The sequence below is a fragment of the Dysidea avara genome, chromosome 3 (genome assembly GCF_963678975.1).
Source record: "Dysidea avara chromosome 3, odDysAvar1.4, whole genome shotgun sequence".
Lineage (NCBI taxonomy): Eukaryota > Metazoa > Porifera > Demospongiae > Dictyoceratida > Dysideidae > Dysidea > Dysidea avara.
The window spans coordinates 44,007,735-44,027,220 of NC_089274.1; the positions used below are offsets into that span (position 1 = coordinate 44,007,735).

At 39.0% G+C, this 19,486-nt stretch overlaps 2 protein-coding genes across 6 annotated transcripts in view; one reads left to right on the forward strand and one right to left on the reverse strand.

Moving 5' to 3' along the window:
* On the reverse strand, positions 1-19,150 carry LOC136251163 (trinucleotide repeat-containing gene 6C protein-like). 4 transcript variants are annotated; one of them, XM_066043556.1, is made up of 10 exons: positions 19,015-19,150; positions 18,333-18,364; positions 17,538-17,581; positions 15,395-15,440; positions 15,217-15,328; positions 4,241-5,355; positions 4,024-4,074; positions 3,605-3,662; positions 1,272-3,391; positions 1-1,013 (listed from the first exon to the last, which is right to left on the reverse strand). In XM_066043556.1, exons 3-10 carry the CDS (start codon positions 17,576-17,578, stop codon positions 507-509), a joined length of 4,050 nt encoding a protein of 1,349 aa, XP_065899628.1. In that variant the 5' UTR covers positions 17,579-17,581; positions 18,333-18,364; positions 19,015-19,150; the 3' UTR covers positions 1-506. The 4 variants fall into 4 exon arrangements, with proteins under 4 accessions (XP_065899628.1, XP_065899627.1, XP_065899630.1 ...); XM_066043555.1 differs by having other exon boundaries at positions 1,272-3,481; XM_066043558.1 differs by lacking the exons at positions 15,217-15,328; positions 15,395-15,440; positions 17,538-17,581; positions 18,333-18,364; positions 19,015-19,150 and adding exons at positions 5,727-5,820; positions 6,027-6,203 and having other exon boundaries at positions 1,272-3,481.
* The window catches only part of LOC136251162 (serine-rich adhesin for platelets-like), an 8,237-nt gene continuing 7,825 nt past the window's right edge, over positions 19,075-19,486 (forward strand). For both annotated transcript variants that reach the window (XM_066043553.1, XM_066043554.1), the window contains exon 1: positions 19,075-19,216. The gene's annotated coding sequence lies outside the window, so the exon portion shown is untranslated. The remainder of the gene's footprint in view (positions 19,217-19,486) is intronic.

The following is a 19,486-nucleotide window of genomic DNA, read 5'->3' on the forward strand; positions in this document are numbered from 1 at the left end:
TCACAAATACACAAAGAGGTATTCAATAATAAATCCAAACACACATAGTCAAATTGTACAAGAACTTCCAAGTTTTGCTATATACACAACACACAATACAATAACATGTAGAAAGATGAATAATACTGTAAACAAAGTCGACTCTAGTTCATAGTTACAATAATGAAAAAGAAAGTATAACGGCAAATAATATACAAGGAACACACACACATTTACCAGTAGAGCTGAGAAATAATATTTTGCACGGCAGAAATATGTGGCTATAATTATACACATCTTGAAAAATTACAATGTACATTTACAAATTAAACACAAAAATTCTCTCACTACCAAATAACGAAATGGCATCCAATAGCCCTATAAATTGAGTGATACTGCTGACAGTTGACAAAAAGGTAAAACATAAACACACTAAAGTAACAATCTGATAAGAAACTTATGACACACACAAAGAGTCATGTAGATATTAAGCGGACAACATTTCTAAAATAGTAGATCTATCCAGTTCAAAGTAAGCCATTTGGCAAGAATGTAGCCATTGAGGGGCTGGTGGCAAGATTACTGGTCCCATCACTGTTGTTTAACGGATCATTTGACTGAGACCATGGTGCAAACAGGTCACCACCTTTCCAAGCAGCTGCAGATGGTACATCTTGATTAGGGGCAATATCAAGAGGAGCCGTTGCAGAAAACCATTTTGAATCTGAAGCAGATGGCTTGTGGCTGTCTTCCCAACATTCATCATTTGTTGCTGGTGCAGTGAAGGAAAGAGGAGGAGGGCTGCCCTGTCGAGGACTCATTGAGTCAATGAACTCTCCAATATCACTATCTGAAGCAAAATCAACCACAAGATTGATCCCATGGACACCGACACGTTCTAGTTTTATCTTGGCTTCCATCGCTTCTGAAGAACTAGAGTATCGCACTAATCCACTCTGCATCGTTTCATTCATAAAGAAAGTCTGGACTAAACCATTCTCAGAGCATAGGTCCCTCAGTGTTGATTGATCAAGCTGAAAAAAAAAAACACCACAGTAATTTTACATACAATATGATTACGTACAGTTACACAATATCTTTTGGATGCCATTCCCTACCTGATCTTTTATGAAACCCATCACATTAAACAGGCAGGGAACCACAAAATGCCAATGTTGAAAGAGGAAGGAAACCTCAAGTATACACATTAACACAGCCAAAAACAATAACACCAGTGTTTAACTTGAGTAGTTTAAACAATAACAAAGCTATTCTTAACATATAATGTTTACCTGAGGTGGTAGATTCCTGAGGACCAACCAACATGATGGTGAGTTTGAGGGCAGTTTAAAAATGTGAGCTTTCTTGCCAGCTTGCCATTCAGCAAATGTAGGATCAGGGCTAGTAACAGACACTGGACTGTGTGGGTTATCACTCCACAGTGACTCGCCAAATCCTAAAGGAGCTGTCAACTGTTGGTCAACTGCTCCACTAAGGCCAGCTATTGATGGCGGCTTCTGCTGTTGAACTGGTGGTCGGAGGGAGTCAAAACTACCAAACTTGCCACCATCCCATCCTCCTGTTTGTTGATGTCTCACAGTGGATTGAAGAGCTCCTGTACTGTGATAAGTCCCCCCAAGTGTAGGACGGTTAGGCTTGTTCATACCTCCTTGATAATTGAAGATAGGCTGTTGGGGCACTTTCTGCTGGGGCTGCATAATAGGTACAACTCCAGGTGGTACCTTTCCTGAAAAACTGCTGCTCTTCTTCATGTTGTGTGGAGAATATGACTGAGTCTTCATAGGGAAACCAGTGGCGGCCATTGGTCGTGGTGGGGGCATGGGTTGCTGTGGTAAATTAGGAAAACTGCCAAAGCCATTGAACGGTGGCGGAGGAAACTGTGCCATTGGTAAACCTTTCTTGCTTGGTCTGTAAGCTCCCGGAATATTTGCTGGTGGAAAATTTCCTTTGCGAGCAGCAGCAGCGGCGGCAGCATTGTTCCCCAACTGAGCAAACATTAAATTATTGATGGTGCTCTGTATTTGTCGAGTGCTAGGAGGTGTAAACTTGTTCCCAATTGGTGGTGGTGGTATTCCTGGAGGTCTTACTGCTGCCTGTGACATCGGAGCCATCCCAGAAGGCAACGCAACTTTAACTGTAGTATTGGGTGGCATTGTGAATGGACCTGGAAACTTGTTGGCTTTCACTTGAGTTTGACTTTGCTTGGGAATGTTTGCATTGGTGGCAGAAACACTTTTGATACTACTACTGAAAGGCTGAACAGTGTTTGATTTTGATGAAGCATACAACTGGCTTGGCTCTGTTGCCTGTGATCGTGGAACCCATGGCTTTCCCGGCTGAAACTCTGGTGGAAAATTGTCATCATCATAACTGGCAACAGATGGCAAAGTTGAAGCGGTGACTACTGTTGGTGCTATACTACTACTACTACTTGTGCTTGTAGTTGTGAGTGACGCTGATACTTCTGATACCTGAATGTTCTCTTCTTTGCCAGTATCTTCATTTACTGATGGTGTTATCTCAATAACCTTTTCCTCAACGATTTCATTCACTTCATCAGTCTTGCTATCATCAAATGGTTTTGATTGTTCAGTAAAGTTCTCAGTTAATGACACAGCTTCCTTCATTGGATTGCTACTGGTTTCATTCTCAGAGGTAAGCATTTCAGCAACCTTATCTTTGCCTTCAATTTCCTGATCTGATTTTTGATCTAAGGAATCCAGAACAACTTCCTTGTCAGCATCGGAGTTTACAGCCGCACCAGTGGTAGCCTTGCCCACCTTGGCACTAGATTTTGTTCCATTCCCACTACCATTAGCATTGTTAGTTGACAGTTGTTTCAATAGCACAGACTGCTGGCTGTATATGACAATCATTGTGTTGACTTGTTGTAACTGCAAAAGCACTTCTTGTTTCTGTTGCTGAACTAGAGGAGGTGGTAAGCCAGATATCATCGCAGACGTATCATTGAGAATAGACAGTTTCTGAAACAATGTCTGCTGCATCTTTGTCAAAAACTGAAGGTGATAGTTCACCAACTTTAGATGTGATAGCAGTTGCTGCTGCTTTGGTTGGCCAGCGGCACCAGAGGAATACTCAGTCAATAGCTTCGCTGGCAGCACAGGAGGTTGTAGCATTTGTGGATTAAACTGTCCCTGAACAGAAGGCAGCGACTGCACAGAAGATGTAACAGCTTGAGACAATGATCCTGATGACAAGGGTACCGCTGCATTTAGTTGAGATGCCAAACTGCTGATGCTGCTTGTATTAACAGTTCCAGCGGTTGTGGTGGCAGCACTTGAAACAGACATTTGAGTAGTCGTTGATACTGCAGTACTCGGTGTCATCGATGTCTTGGCAAGCATGTTAGCCAGTTGTGCAGTAGTAGCCGCTGTAGTGGTGGTAACAGATTGGAGAGTGGTAAGTTCAGCAGTCGTGGACAAGTTCATTTCTTCAGTACACTTAAGGGCCAACAGGTCGCCTACAAAATAAAACCCAAAAAATAATGATACGGACCAAACAACCCTACTACAGTATCTAGACCACAGGGTGCCAGTTAAGGAGTACGTTATTAATAGTGTATTTAGTGTGTGTAGTGACTTACCTAATGCATGCTCCAGATTGTGATTGTTCACCTTGAGGACTCTCTCACAATCTTCTTTCTGTGGGTTAGTTAATAATAAACAATGAACTAGTGTCACTTTACATCATGTTACATTACTACCACTAGTACCACACCCTACACATACCACTCATAGCACAGACAAAGAGCTAGACCACACCAAACATACAAATACACACCACAAATACACACTACACACACACACACTACTACTACTACTACTACTACTACTACTACTACTACTACTACTACTACTACTACACACACACACACACTAAAGTACACACACACACTAAAGTACACACACACTAAAGTACACACACACTAAAGTACACACACACTAAAGTACACACACACTAAAGTACACACACACTAAAGTACACACACTCTACACTACACACCTTAAATCCCATTTCCACAAGAGTCTGAACATGACGATTAAATATTTCAGTCTGAAACAGTAACAACATGTAATACACACAAGTCACAAACTGATAGGACAAATAAGGAATGGAATCCAAACACTACAGCACCATCAAAATACACAACAATAATATGAAAGAGCTACACAAATTCTCACTATCAAAGGCTTCAAAACACTTAATATGATATCATTACCTTAGTGGGTTTCCCATTTACAGTGCACCATCCTTCAGAGTCTTCGCCATTTTGTTGTATTATGTCAGCCCAGGCAGTGGTCTTTGTAGAATCACTCCAATGATGTGGTACCCCTGCAGTGACCCCAGTGTCCCAGCCATTAATCCCATCAAGTTGGTTCTTAATCAGCATACGCTGCTTCTCTCTACCATAAGGTCTAGCCCAGTCTGAGGTACCATTGTCAACAGGATCAGCATTAGGGCTGGGCAGGTCGCCCCATCCAGTAGGTTCCTTGTCCATTCCAACACTGTCCTGAGTATAGATACTGATATTTTTGGGTTTGTTACTTGTACGATTGTAACCGCCCATTTTGTCTCCTCTATTGCTGGTGGATAGTTTTGAGTGAGGGTTGCCTAATTTTCCTTGATACATTCGATTGCTGTTCATGTTGCTACGTTGGGGAGATTGAAGACTGCTGCTACCAGAGCTGCCTGTTGAAGAGACGCTATCTTTTGACGTGCTTGTCCACCGTCTGTCAGAGCTATGCACTTGCTTTAAGGGGTTCCCGAATGGAATGTAACCAGTTTCTGCTACCCCCTTGGAATCTACTGTAGAAATAATGTCAGCTACTTGGGGTATTTTTGGTGATCGGCTAAATCTAGGTGACGCTAAACTAGCCATGGACATATGTTTAGGGTCAACCTCCTCTGAGTTCCAATTCATGTCTGGAAAGAATGCATCGTCTTTATCAACTGGGTCTAGTTCAAATGTCATTTCAGTGTCTAAGTGTTTACCAGAAGATTCTAAGTCTTGAGGTAGGCTCCAATTAGAATCAGATGTGACATTGTTCATGTTATTGCTACTATGGTCCATCCAGGCTGTACCAGTGGCAGAAGAGCTGCTCTTCACATTGCTACTACTACCAAGAAGTGGCCATTCTTTAGACTTGTCCTCTCCATTCAATGACAACCCTGTACTGTTCAAAGGTGTCGTGTTACCTTCCACAGCAGCCTGCCAACTGTTCATACCACCATCCATTTTACTACTACTATTCCACCCACTGCCTTTGCCAGGTGCACCCAAAGACCAACCACCATCGTCAGATGTCTGAGGATTCTCCCAACCTCTAGATGAATCTACAAGTTGACAAGAGAAAAACACACATAATACAATTAGCCTCCCTAAAATTCCTACCAGCAAAGATCACTCATTACTATGCTAATATCATCACTGTATAAAACACATTATTGTACCTGTACTTAACTCTATAATACTATTTTAATAATATTTTACCTGGAGTACAATATGGTTTACAGAGGTCAATACCAGTTTTCCAACAGATAAATCATCCATAAGGCTGTAATTTTTGTCTGTTAATTATTTTGTAATGGAGTATATACTGTAGCTTAGTAATAGGGAATAAAGCTTGCAGAACACACACAACATCAGTAACCAGTCTAAAAGAGTAGCTATTTTAGCCAGAAGGCTGTGACATGCAATAACTTACTCCAACAAATGTTATGGTGCCACGAGGGATTTGGGAAAGATCCAGGAATTGCACTAATCATGACACAATACTGTTGATGATGCTAATGCTTCTTCTACAAGTGACCACAATTCAAACTAAACTATCTTCTCAAGTCCATTAAATAGTAACATATATTAAGTTATTAAGTAATCTGAAAGCTCACACTGAAAGTCAGCAAACAATTCAATACCTTTGTTCAAATGTATAACATAAGTGATCTAAAGCTAAACTGAAACAACTTCATCAAAGAAGATATCTACGAACAATCACTCATTCTACCTGTGTTCACTTTCATCACATCAATACAACTTATAGCCTTCTCTCTACGCTCACTCACTCTACACAACCACACGACGACAGCTGGCAAAGAATTGAAAAGAAAAACTAACCACCAACTGATAGTGCTTATAAGCATCCCCCACAAGTGCATAAATGGCTTCACATTTGTAAGGTTTGTCAGCATACAAAGAATAGCGGTGAAGCCAAGTTGTGGTGACGTGTGAACATCCACTTAGCAACACCAGGGCACAATGTTATCACCTGACACCAAACCTGGCCACAAGGACTGCCCATGAAGTCCTTATGGCTAACGAAGTCCTTATGGCTAACAATGAATGTGATAGCTTGGTTGAACAGGTGTAGCTTGTGGTCGAAGCACGGTAATAAGATTAGAGCTGTGTCCTTACACAGAGATGATGGGGTACAGTTTTTCTACTCAATAACGGGATGTTCTAATATAAAACATAAATAGTGACATATCTTTTAGACAGCATGACAGTGCAACACATCCAAGCCTTACAAAAAAGCCACTATATTTGCTGAAATCATTTTAACAACACATTAGTAGACATGGATTAGCAAGCAAAAACTATGTGGTGTCAATCCTTGTCACAAAGATCACCTATTAAATACCAGCACTGTACACAAGTCCCAAACCTCTCCAGGAAATGGTTGGTATGTGTTACAATAAAAAGATTAATGGTTACTAACCTCAGTCCGAACCCACCGAATCCCACATGCATACCGGCAAACCACCAGAAAAACCCCAAACACCATAGCCTTTTCCTGTAAGCATCAAGGGTTGGTAGTAAGCCATTAAAGATTAAAAAGATACAAGTGCTAGTTAGAGAAAAATGCTTAACAATTATACAAATGCCAGTGATTCTTTGTGTCTTGTTCACAAAGTGTCATTTTATGTCAAGAGACTTTTACACATCGTAGTGACCAAGTTTGGTAGTGTATCAATTCACCAATGCAACTTGAGAACAGTGGTACTAGAATACCATCACACACAAGTGCCGACTGAATTATGACAGAATTACAAGACATTAAGACAGTAGATAACATTCCAAATACTGCAGTAAGACGGTACGTAGCTAGCTTGTTAACGCTACATTACAACAGCATCTCAGGTAGAGTACTAAACTAAGGATTGTAGCAAAGAACAAAGAGAGATACTCTTTCAAGTTAGTGTCATTCAATGCTGTAAATTCTAAACTACAATGGGAAACATAGTCCAAACTATCCCACACAATAAGACAATGAAACATTGCTACAATAGCTACGAAATGTGAGAATGTGATTTGTGTACGATGTACACAAGTATCCCATAATATCGTGCAACACATGAAAGCAAAGATAGAACAGAACATTAATTGAAATACAACCTATCCACTTCTCCTCCTAGATCCACATATGTGAATGTATGTAACTGTAACATACATGAGTACATTATTGTGTTATGCTGACTAGTAAATCAACAGAAACTAGCTAGTACAATAAATATAAACTACATTCCTCTGACAGCACTATAACACAATACATAGCCCATCATGGTGTGAAGATGTCACTAATGGAACTAACTGTATGATGCTCACAGCTTCATATGCAATATGTGATCACCAGTGCTTATTAGAAGAAACAACCAATTGCTTCACAAAACAAATCATTTTCAGTTGATTACACTACAGCCGAACAGTTATTGGTTACATACACTGATACATGAAATCATTATCTCCTAACCACACACAAAATCATAAAGTCGACATACAGGTGGCTATGAAGGGGGCTACAAATAAATAACAAACTAACTATCCTACTTACCAAGTGTAGACAGACACAACCCATTGCAGTATTCATTGGGGATAGCACATTGTTTGGGGGACAACCAACTATCAACAGAGTGATCATGACCTTACCCTCACACACACACGCACGCACGCACGCACGCACGCACGCACACACAGAGTGTGCAATCAATTCAATTTCCTACATCACTTCATTCAATAAGACTGATGTACACCATATCTAATAATAGAGCATATGGCTCCTTGCTACTGCTGCCAATGACGTATGACACCTAGTAAGTGTTGGGAGTAAGATATGGAGTACAGTGGGACACCTTGAAATGTCGATACTTTTATAATCAACACACTTGTCCACAGTATGACTTGTATTAGTGTACACACACATTTAGACACCTGATACACTTCAGTGTGATCCCAAGGTACTTGGAATAGAGGTGATTCACTGTATTTAACTTACACAAAATTTTACCTTCCTGATTTAAACTACCTTCAGTCATACACAATAAAACAGTTTCAAAGACATGACAAAAATTTGATATTACTATGACAAATAAGCTGCTTCATTGTTAAGTTGTGCAAATGGTGAATCCATCTATGTAAGCATTCTTGGGAGGAAAATGATTATAAAACAAGTTCTCATTGTTGTATTATCAAGAGTACATAATATTTTATATGGGGCCCCATATAAATATTATATACTTTTGGTATTATGATATACACATAGTAGTTTGTGGGGATTGATGATACGTAGATTACATAAGTAAGACTTCATCATGATCAGTCACACATGCATACAGTTATAGGCAAGAGTTCACCCTTTCACCTCTTCAACCGGATTTATCCAGTTTGGTGCAATAAAAGGCGCTTAGAGTACAATTCTAATGCACCACTTCTATCATGCGTTTTATAGTACGATGTGCTTACATTGAAACGGGTATGCCCAGTTTCTGGGATAACTGGATCCTTCACGCACTATTGTGGGTTTGTTACATAATACTGCAAAGCTTTTCTTGTTAGAAAAGACAACTGTCATGAATCCTTGAGTGGATAGTCACGTTTTGAAGTCCACTGGATTGTTATTGACAGGCAAGGATGACCGTCGGACGTTTTTCAGAAGTGTGGTGTGATTCACTCGTGTGCATATACGCATGCGTGATACAAGATCTTTATTTTATTTATTTATTAAGGCTTTACAGCACAAGTGCTGAAGGTCTGTAGGATACCTGGTCCTACAGCCTGTTTAAAGTTGTTATACATAAAGTGTGTTTGAAAAGGTGGAATTTGGGATAAATCTTGAAGAAACCAGCCGAAGAAACGATTGCTTAGTAAGGAGACTGTTTAGAATAGTTGTATGGACTGTAATACTTACCAGTAACAACTTTATTTGTAACTGACTACTTATTTAAACTGCTTTTACCGTATTTTTAAGTTTTGTTGTCTTGAATTACTTAGCGTTTTTATTTACGTAAACAAAAACAACCTAGTCGAGGTCCTTAGTCTATAGCGATTACTTAGAGGTATGGTAACAACGTACTATAGTGTACAGTGAAGCTTGTATAGCGCGATTTGGTGCAGACTGTAGGTCCACTGGAAAATTCAGCGGTGAAAAGGTTTTAAATAAATTATTAATTAATTAATAGAGGAGAGCTCTATTCTATTATTACAGGTATTATTAACCCTTGACTGTAGGTATTGTGATAACTGTATTATTTTCTAAATCATACAGCTCCTCTGAAAGACAACACAATGAAATATGTCATGTCATGCCACCAGTGGTAATAGACAATACACACTGTTGCCCTTGGAGATTGCATTAGTAAACCCAAACGTAATTCAATTATCCCCTTAATGCACTAAAGTCACCATATGGCAAGTTTGGCTTAGAAAGATATGCTGCCAACTGTGAGCAATCCTGTTTCTGAAATTATCTAATCCCTCCCAAACAACAGTGTTTATTGTATCATTTTAAAATAGATATGATAACATTTCAAGTTGGAAACATAGTCACTGATAGGGTACAATTAGACAGATAAGCACTACAGTATAGCATACAAATAAAAAAAAAGACGCTGGGTTGAGCCATCTGTAAATTACATACTAACAGCTGAGGCTACGGGCTTCCTTAGACATTGCTTCAGTCCGACAGTGGCATACCACGTACAGTAAGCCATCATGGACCAACCTTTCTCCTTTTTTGTGTCCCAATTCTCTTCACTGACAGCTCAAGGTGTCAATTCACGGTAGCATGTGATAGCTTCCTGTAATGGTATTTGTCCATATTTTCCACAGTGACTGGATTGATTGCAGAAGTGCTTCTCATACTGTTCTTCATTTATAACGCTGTGTAACAGGCTGAACATAGCTGAAAACAAAGCGTAATGGCCACTTTGCTTTCCAGCAGTAACTGAATAGTTGGGGTGTACGTTCAGTCTGATGCTATCCTTTTTTTTGAAGCAGTGTGAGCGGGTTCACCAGTCATAATTGTGTTACAAAAAAAAGTAAACAAACAAGTACAAGGAAAACTAGCCGTCTGAGTACACAAGTGACACTCTCTGACCATGGGTCCGCCATGACAGTGAGCACTGCACGCAGTAGGTATTTTTTAAGTAAAAGATAGTGAAATCCCTTGTTTCACTACTTTTATATCTATTACCCTAAAATTCCTAGTAGTGGTCAGTAAAGTGTTTGATTAGGTGAGCAGTTAGTAAATACGTACAAAGTTTAGTGTTTAGCAAAGCACAATTTTAAATTCACATAATTCAGCTGTTGAGGGGACAGTACCCTATATCCTTTGTACCATTGTACTGTGAACTGTTACCGGATCATAGTAATACACTGTGGTTTTGTGTATGAACTAAACAAATTACATAACCCAAAAAAAGAAGGTACTTCAAAGCATTCGTACCAGCAGGTACACACATACAAAGATGTGCCCATAACAGAGACATCACTAATGGTAACTTTAATAATTCAAATGATCACCACGACAATTTTATTTGCCTGCAATATAGACACAGTGACCACAGAACAGTTTCTGTTAGAAGATAGAAATTTACTGTAAGTAATCACAAACCATTAATCATTGTCTAGCAAAAGTTGCCTGCTAGCTCTTTCAACCTTTATGTAGTAGGCAAGGTTTAAAATCCATTCTATACAGAGAATTCTAACAGTTCTATTGTTAATGTTTGCTATAAATCAACTGCTTGACTATCATTGATGTGACAGCCCATTGGAGAAAACAGTCAGTAGTAACAAATAGACTACAATGCACATCTTTAAAATTAAAAACTTGGAAATGATATTACAAAAACATAACAATGAAGCAATCAAACAATCTACAGGTATAATAAGGCTACCAGCAAACTTCAAATTGTCAGTTCAAATGGTGACTGGATTATGGAAAGTTTGTTGGATTAAGATACAACATTTGTCTTATAACAAAGGTGTCTGGATTTGTCTGAAAATAGAATTGCCTGTTTGAGGATCATTCGTTTTCAGTGTCATAAGAATGCAAACCATGTATGTGGACACCCAATAAGTGTCATTAACTGAAGACGGCAAGAAATGTAACATGTAGGTTTCTTGGGTCAAACAACACTTACTCATTGAACACTCCAAAAACACTGCACGGTATGCCAGGAGTATAACCCACCTCAGGTCCCCATGACATATGCATAAACATGGTAGACACTTATTAGGTCACAGGATGAGCTGGCAAAGATGCAATCCTCAAACACATTACACTAACATCATGTGACTGGCTATCTAACTTAAGGTTAATAAACAAGAATACTGTCACATTAGTACATTTAGTATAGCTACTTATATCTTTGCTTCATCATTGACTATAGTAACGGCTATAAATTATTAGCAAAACAAACAGGTTGTTACTGTCATACAACACCTTAATTTTAAGACTGAAAGAATGCTCATAACTCAAAGGTAGAAATCAAAATGGTCAACCCATAGGCTTAGCGATATTGTAGATATGTAATTTTAAGACTATGAAAGAATGCTCATAACTCAAAGGTAGAAATCAAAATGGTCAACCCATAGGCTTAGCGATATTGTAGATAAGTAGCAATATGATCAGATTGCTGATATCAGCATTTGGTCTCAATAGATATGTTTTGGCTTCTTGCCCAGTCACAAAAATGTACTAGTCATTATTCCTACAACACAAGTAGTAAGAGCCACTAAGTGTCACCAATTTATGTAGTTGTGTAGTATGCCATGTAACACAACAAATTGTACTACACAACAATGTACAAATACAATAACTGAGGATGCTAAGATGACAATCATGGTGTAATTACTGTAATACAGGTTGCTTGCAAATGCATTTGAACAATTTGCACACATGATTGTTCGAACACGTGAGCTTTTTTCTTTCAACCAAGCTCCTTTAATAACGCAACTACATTTTAAGTCTTCTTAGATCGTTAGACAATGCCAGAGGCATACTGAGGTAGTTATTCAACATTATAGAACTTTGCGTGGGCGAGATCAAAGGGAAAAGTGTACTTTAAATTTCATAAAGTACACTCTGAGCCGGCCAACTGCTTCATTGACCACAAAGAGTGCTTTATTGCACCGCAAAGAGTGCTTTATTCGCTCAATAAAGCACTCTTTGTGGTGCAATAAAGCACTCTTTGTGGGCAATGAAGCACAGTTGCTCATGTGCCTTAGCCTACAGGGCTTGCGCCAGTACGACTAATCACCCAAGCCGGTGAAGGCTGATAGCCTCGCCGCGCTGAGTAATCAATCACCCCAGCCAATACGAGTTCCACCACTGGATTGCTTTTATAGACATACCTAAATGCTTCGATGATGGGTGGGAGAAGGTAACGTTGCTGTTAAGTTTGTTAATGTAAACGGACAAGTCCTGGAGATATCACGGAAATACTTCACCATGTGACTCACAATAGAATCGATTGTGGGTTGCGAGCAAAACCTGCCAAAAGACGCGATGAACGTCTACTATGCCAAACTATGGTGAAATACGCGTGAGTTACTAGTTTGTGTGCGTTCAGGCTGCTAATAGTTTGTGCAACGTTTGTTAATTACGAGTCCTAGTGTATGGTGAAGCTACATGACTAGAAAGTTCCATAAATCATTTAAAGCATAGCCTTGCTCGTGCTATATGAAAAATAAAGTACTCGGCGCTTGGTCTCGATGCTAATAAAGCACTCGGCTTCGCCTCGTGCTTTATTAGCATCTCGGCCGCGCGCCTCGTACTTTATTTTTCATATAGCACTCGCGGCTATGCTTTAACATATACTTAAAGCACTGCATGTAAGCATTCACATGATCACGTTTGAAAATCACGTATGCGAATTGTTCAATTGCATCCGCAAGCAACCTAAAATTGGCTGTACACACATCAATCACATACATTCGTGACACGTACTCAAGGTACAATTAATGTATACAAATGTACATAAAGTTGTGTTATGTGCGTGCTTAGGGCACACACTCAAACACACAAATGCATGCACACACACCTAACATAAAAATTGTATGTCACACTACACACAAAGTTTGAAAACATCAAATAATTACTACAGTACAAGTAAGGCTGTGCATAATTCATTACACAAGTGAACCAGATGTCAGGACAATATTATGCTATTGATGCAGACATCAAATAATTTCATCAGTAGTGGTCAATACTGGGTCTCCATATAATTGAACCAGAGTGTAGAAGGAATAAGCATGTCTGAAGAGAATGGTTTTATGGTGGAACAACAATTGGACTAAGGTGTAGGAGGAGACTTTTTCTAAGAGGCATTCATGTACGACTTTGTGAAGTGTTAGTACATTCCAGCCTACAACCATTGGTGTTTCTAGACCAAGCACAATTTGTATATGTTAAAGCATAGCCTTGCTCGTGCTATATGAAAAATAAAGTACGAGGCGCGCGGCCGAGTACTTTATTTTTCATATAGCACGAGCAAGGCTATGCTTTAAATGATTTATGGAACTTTCTACTCGTGTAGCTTCACCATACACTAGAACTTGTAATTAACACACATTGCACGAACTACTAGCAGTCTGAACACACACAGACCAGTTTAACAAAGTAACTCACGCGTAGTTCACCATAGTTTGGCATGGTAGACTTTCATCACGTCTTTTGGCAGGTTTTGCTCGCAACCCACAGTCGATTCTATTGTGAGTCACATGGTGAAGTATTTCCGTGATATCTCCAGGACTTGTCCGTTTACATTAACAAACGTAACAGCAATGTTACCTTCTCCCACCCATCATCGAAGCATTTAGTTATGTCTATAAAAGCAATCCAGTGGTAGAACTCGTATTGGCTGGGGTGATTGATCACTCAGCGCAGCGAGGCTATCAGCCTTCACCGACTTGGGTGATTAGTCGTACTTGCGTGAGCCCCGTAGGCTATTAGCCTACACTAAGGCACGTGGGCAACTGTGCTTTATTGCCCACAAAGAGTGCTTTATTGAACGAATAAAACACTCTTTGCAGTGCAATAAAACGCTCTTTGTGGTCGATGAAGCAGTTGGCCGGCTGAGAGTGTACTTTATGAAATTTAAAGTACAATTTTTCCTTTGATCTTGCCCACGTAAAGTTCTATAATAAAAAATAAAGTGCCACTTTAGGTATTGTGAGCTAATTGTGAATTCCGTCATTATCCTTACAGCAATGTTATAACAGGAAACATGGGCCTCCTTTTGTTCAGTAGTGTACTTGTATTAATGCTGATAGCTGTATGATCCCAACAATGTATGTAACTGAGTACAAAAATAATGATGGTCCTTAAAACTTCCAAGATGGTGCAAATGCAGGTACGTACATGTGTAACTGATTTGGCTAAGTACAAAGTTATATTGTATTGTAAGAAGAGCCCTCAGGGATCTCATTACATGGTCACTAGTGCCATCTCACCACAAGCTAGCAAAACAAAATCACCACCATCACCAGTGTTGGATAAGTTGTTTACTTACAGAAATATCCAATCAGTCAGTTGAATACAGTAATGATTAGCATGTCTCTATTGATCATGGGTCGAATGAAATGGACCGAACAATAGATACCACATGTGTCAACAAGACAACAGAAGAGTGACTGTCTTTGGAGTCATAATTCTCTGGTAGAAACATACAAGCACGTCAGAAATCTTTATTTAACAAAGGGATTTTGAGTTGGACAGTATCTTGCAGCAGATAACTTTCATAATCTTATTTATGTAGGTATGCCTGCAAATTTAATATATACATGTGTCCGATGATATATTGCAAAGTCAGTAAAATGTAAAAGTTGATGAATAATATTCAAATACTGCTCTCTCTCTCTCTCTCACGCATGCACGCACGCACTCCAAAAACACACTACACAACACACTTCAACTATACCTGGTTCTTTGCTAGTGTCATGAGGTTTCCTGTTGGAAGGTGATGTTGACTGGGTTAGCCTTGATGAACCACCATCTTTGACTGGCCTCAACTGGCTATAGAAATGACCGGACTATATAGCCCAGGTGAAAAAAACAATGTCAGAACTGCCATCAATACCAACATGTAATGCACCCACCTTGGCTTTCCCCTGAGCAGGAGCCTTTGAAGCATGACCATCAGAGCTACATGAGGGAAAAACAATGGGATTACAACACACGCAAGCTCATTCATATAGACTTGTGTACACAATACTACACATAGCAGAGTAACACAACAATACGCAGTAAAACCGCCTAATCAGGTCACTGTATAATAAGGTAACCTAGTTAAATTAAAAACCCCAATTGAATGATTAAGATATGTACAAATTGACCTGCTCACCTCCTGTATATGGAATTTTAACCATATTCACTGTACATCTGGATGTATGCAATAAATCTGCACGTACAACATGTTCATACATACATACCCATATGTGACCATCTCAGTGAAAAAACCCATCTAGTTCACACAACCTCTGAAATATTTTTTAATTTCTCAGTATTATCTGCATTGTTCAAGAAATGGTTCACCAAAGTTTCAGCCTTCTGTGGTGAGTAGTTTTGGAATTACAGCGCTAGAAAGTAGGAAGAACAAGGAAACTGATTTGTACAGTGACTATACTAAAAATAAACTACAGGCGCTTGCATTCGCAGCCATAACTTCCGTTCGGATTAGTCTACAAAGTTGGGATTTGGCTTACAATGTTCACCATGGATTGGCAGATCAACCAAGGTATAGTTTTAGCCCTGCAGTCACTTGCGCATAGGCATATGAAGGCGGTTTTGTTGAAGAAACGGCGACTATTTTGTTTATGTCTACTGCATTGTAAACAAATGCACGTGACACACAAACTATTGGGGCTACAGAAATGAAACAAAGATTTTTGAACTACCAATGAGTAGGAGAATAAGATAGTGTATAGTTTTAATTGATTTGAATCTTCCTTCTTTGAGTACTGGCCCGATAAAAACTTGCATATTTTTTCTTGTAGCATGTGTAATTTTACGAATTATTTTTAAATTTCAATTTTCTCAATACGCATGCTTGTGCGAACTAGACGGGTTTTTGCTGAGACAGTCACATATATACCCACAGGTATACAGTACATCATTGTAAATGATCTGCAGCAAGTGTGCATATACACACAAACAAAACTGCATCATGTTCCCATGTACTAGAGGTGCACCGATATGACTTTTAGCCGATATTCCGATAACCAATCAATCCGATAAACAAAGCCAATCCAATATGGTGGCATAGACCTCTTCTCTAACAAGTTACATTCTAAATTCATTTTTAATCAACAGTTGACATTACATAAACAGATGTTACTTGACATAAATAGATGTTTATGTATATCTGTATCTACTGATTGTTTATATAGGTTACCGATCCGATACCAACAAGGTCGATATAGCCGATAACTGATAGCTGATCCGACAATTGGTGCACGTCTACCATGTACATGTATAACCAAGAGCAAGCAAACTAATCAATAATGGAGGCAAAAACCACATCTTATACTTAATTTTGTACAGGTAAGATAATCTCAGTCATATCTTATTCCAATGCAACAAGTACCCAAAACCACTAGTACCACCATTAAGGTATATTATCACACTCTTTCCCTATTATATCATTACATGTTGCATCCTTGGTATATCTAACATATTGCGAGCTGTTCATATTTTGTAAATGTATCATCATCATGAAGTGGCTAATAACACTATAATGCGTTGGCATATGGTTGCATGACCAAACATGGCATCCAGTAATGACATCCAATAATAAGTCATGAAATTCATTTGTTACACTCATAAATTATGTTCCTAATATATTGAGGCAGTTGAAAGAAGGTTTGTAAGGACTCTTGTATAATGCCAAGGTGATACACATAAAAGATTGAACTCTCTTTTGAAATCACAAGATGTTTGATGATGCATGCATGACCATAATCACACTCCAGCATTTGGACAGTCACTTTCAGTACAACCAGTTGCAGATATGTTTGAGTGTCTGACTGACTTGTAACTCTTCACATGTGTGCTACTACAGACAAGAACTGTGACAGCAAATTTACCTTTGCTTTACAGATAGTATTTGCATAGAAAAGGTTTAGCAGTACAGCAACATAAAGTCATTACCATATGTGGCAAACAAACAAATGGATACAAATGATCAATTAGGTGGTGTACACTTCTAATTATAACACTTTCATAGTGGAACTGAATACTCACCTTTTGTGATGAGCTTTGGCAGTAACAGCTGCTTCATCCATTGCCTGTAGCAACATGTGCAATAATATGGAGTACATATTGTACCACACACACACACGCACGTACTACACAACACATACAAACGTATGCACGCCACAACACACACACACTACACGCACGTAGGCACACACACACGCGCGCACACATACACACTCACGTACGCATGCACACGCGCGCACACATACACACACACTCACGTACGCATGCATACACATACCACACACACTACACAAAGTTACCAAAAAATTCAAAGTTATCAAAAAATTCAAAGTTACCTATTACCACAAAGTTATAAATCCACTAACTGTAATAATTATATAGAATACACTCAAGTGTAGCCATTTACACACAACCATACACAACACTGTACCAGTGTACACAACACAAGTGTACTTGTGTAGCACATTGACCACAAGAAATGGGACCTCTTAGTAACAAATAAAGAAGCAACAAACTTAGGACATCAAAAGCTTGGTATAATATACACCCTGTGTCTACACCCTGTGTCTTAACCACCATATACTAATAGGGAATACAGGAATGATGCAACACTAAGGACACTCAAGATAGCACAATACAAAAGGTTAGTTCAAGCTAACTCTCCAATGTTGTGAATGGTGTAAATTGTCATGTTAATTTTAGCACCCATCAACACCCTACCCTCTAACAACATGGTGACAAGAAGTGGTTTAATATGTACAAGTATGAAAGACTTCTTAACCAGCAACAAAACAAATAGTTGCACAAAAGTCTTACCTAAAACCTTCAGTATCTCAACACCATCCCAGCTAAATGTGTACAAAACAAAACTAATAAGACATGTCTCTTTTAAATTCACAAACAAAACACTGAAATAACTTTTGTGATGTTAATTCAAATGTGTGCGTATGTGTGTAGTATCGTACATCCATAACAGCACCAACACACACACACACACACACACACACACACACACACACACACACACACACACACACACACACACACACACACACACACACACACACACACACACACACACACACACACACACACACACACACACAAACGTACAATACTGTCAAGTACATATCCACAAAGGTACGTGCCTTGGCAATACAAACATCACACTATACACTACACAAAATATGTTGATACAAAGTTCAAGCAACCAGTCCCGCGCTTTCAATATGAAAATTCAGTTCAACGTACACCAAACTAACATCACCTACCCACTAAGCACCATTAACAGGTTATTCACTACAAACTAACATGGTCTTGTTTAAGAAGGAGGCTTTATTATCGTGTAATATCGAAGGAATGTGGCGATATTAAAAATAGCACATTTATATTTGCGAAAAAGCCCCACAACGGAACAAACATTTCATACACAAAATCATACAACCCCACCACACACTACACTACAACACGATAGTATGGTTATCAACAGATGTCTTACCTCAATCCCTCTGTGAAGAAGTGTTGTTTTTTCTGATTATTTACACACGCGTAATGGCGTGCTCCACCGGAAGTTGCTCCCCTTTTAGCTCGCGTGATTACGTTCCTTATCGACCTTTTTGATATCAATGAGACAAGTACCGGCCTTCTGGTTGATTAGTTGAATTCGTTACTGTGACGTTGTGAGTCCTAGCAAGCATCAGGTATAGCTGGTTTTTGCAATAACGTGTAAATAATGTCGTTTTGTTTTATATAATGCACACCTATCATGCAAGTTTGCTAGCCACGTAAAACAAAAGTAGATGAATTGCAGTGCTGTCTTGTATGATGATTAGGCAGCTTATCATGCATGACTACAAGTTACGGTGCCATGGCTCTCGTTACTAAGTTACTTTTTTGGATCCTTCGACCATATAGTGTTCCTACAGGGGCAGATGATTCTAATAACATTGTTTTATCAATCACTCATATTG

What these genes read in the sequence shown, in the direction of transcription:
- LOC136251163 (XM_066043555.1), bottom strand. Translation starts at nt 17,578, where the DNA reads ATGGATGAAGCAGCTGTTACTGCCAAAGCTCATCACAAAAG. An exon ending in TAAATGGGAAACCCACTAAG is followed by an intron (nt 4,075 to 4,240) that starts GTAATGATATCA and finishes TTACTGTTTCAG; the next exon opens with ACTGAAATATTTAATCGTCA. An exon ending in TTGTGGAAATGGGATTTAAG is followed by an intron (nt 3,663 to 4,023) that starts GTGTGTAGTGTA and finishes ACTAACCCACAG; the next exon opens with AAAGAAGATTGTGAGAGAGT.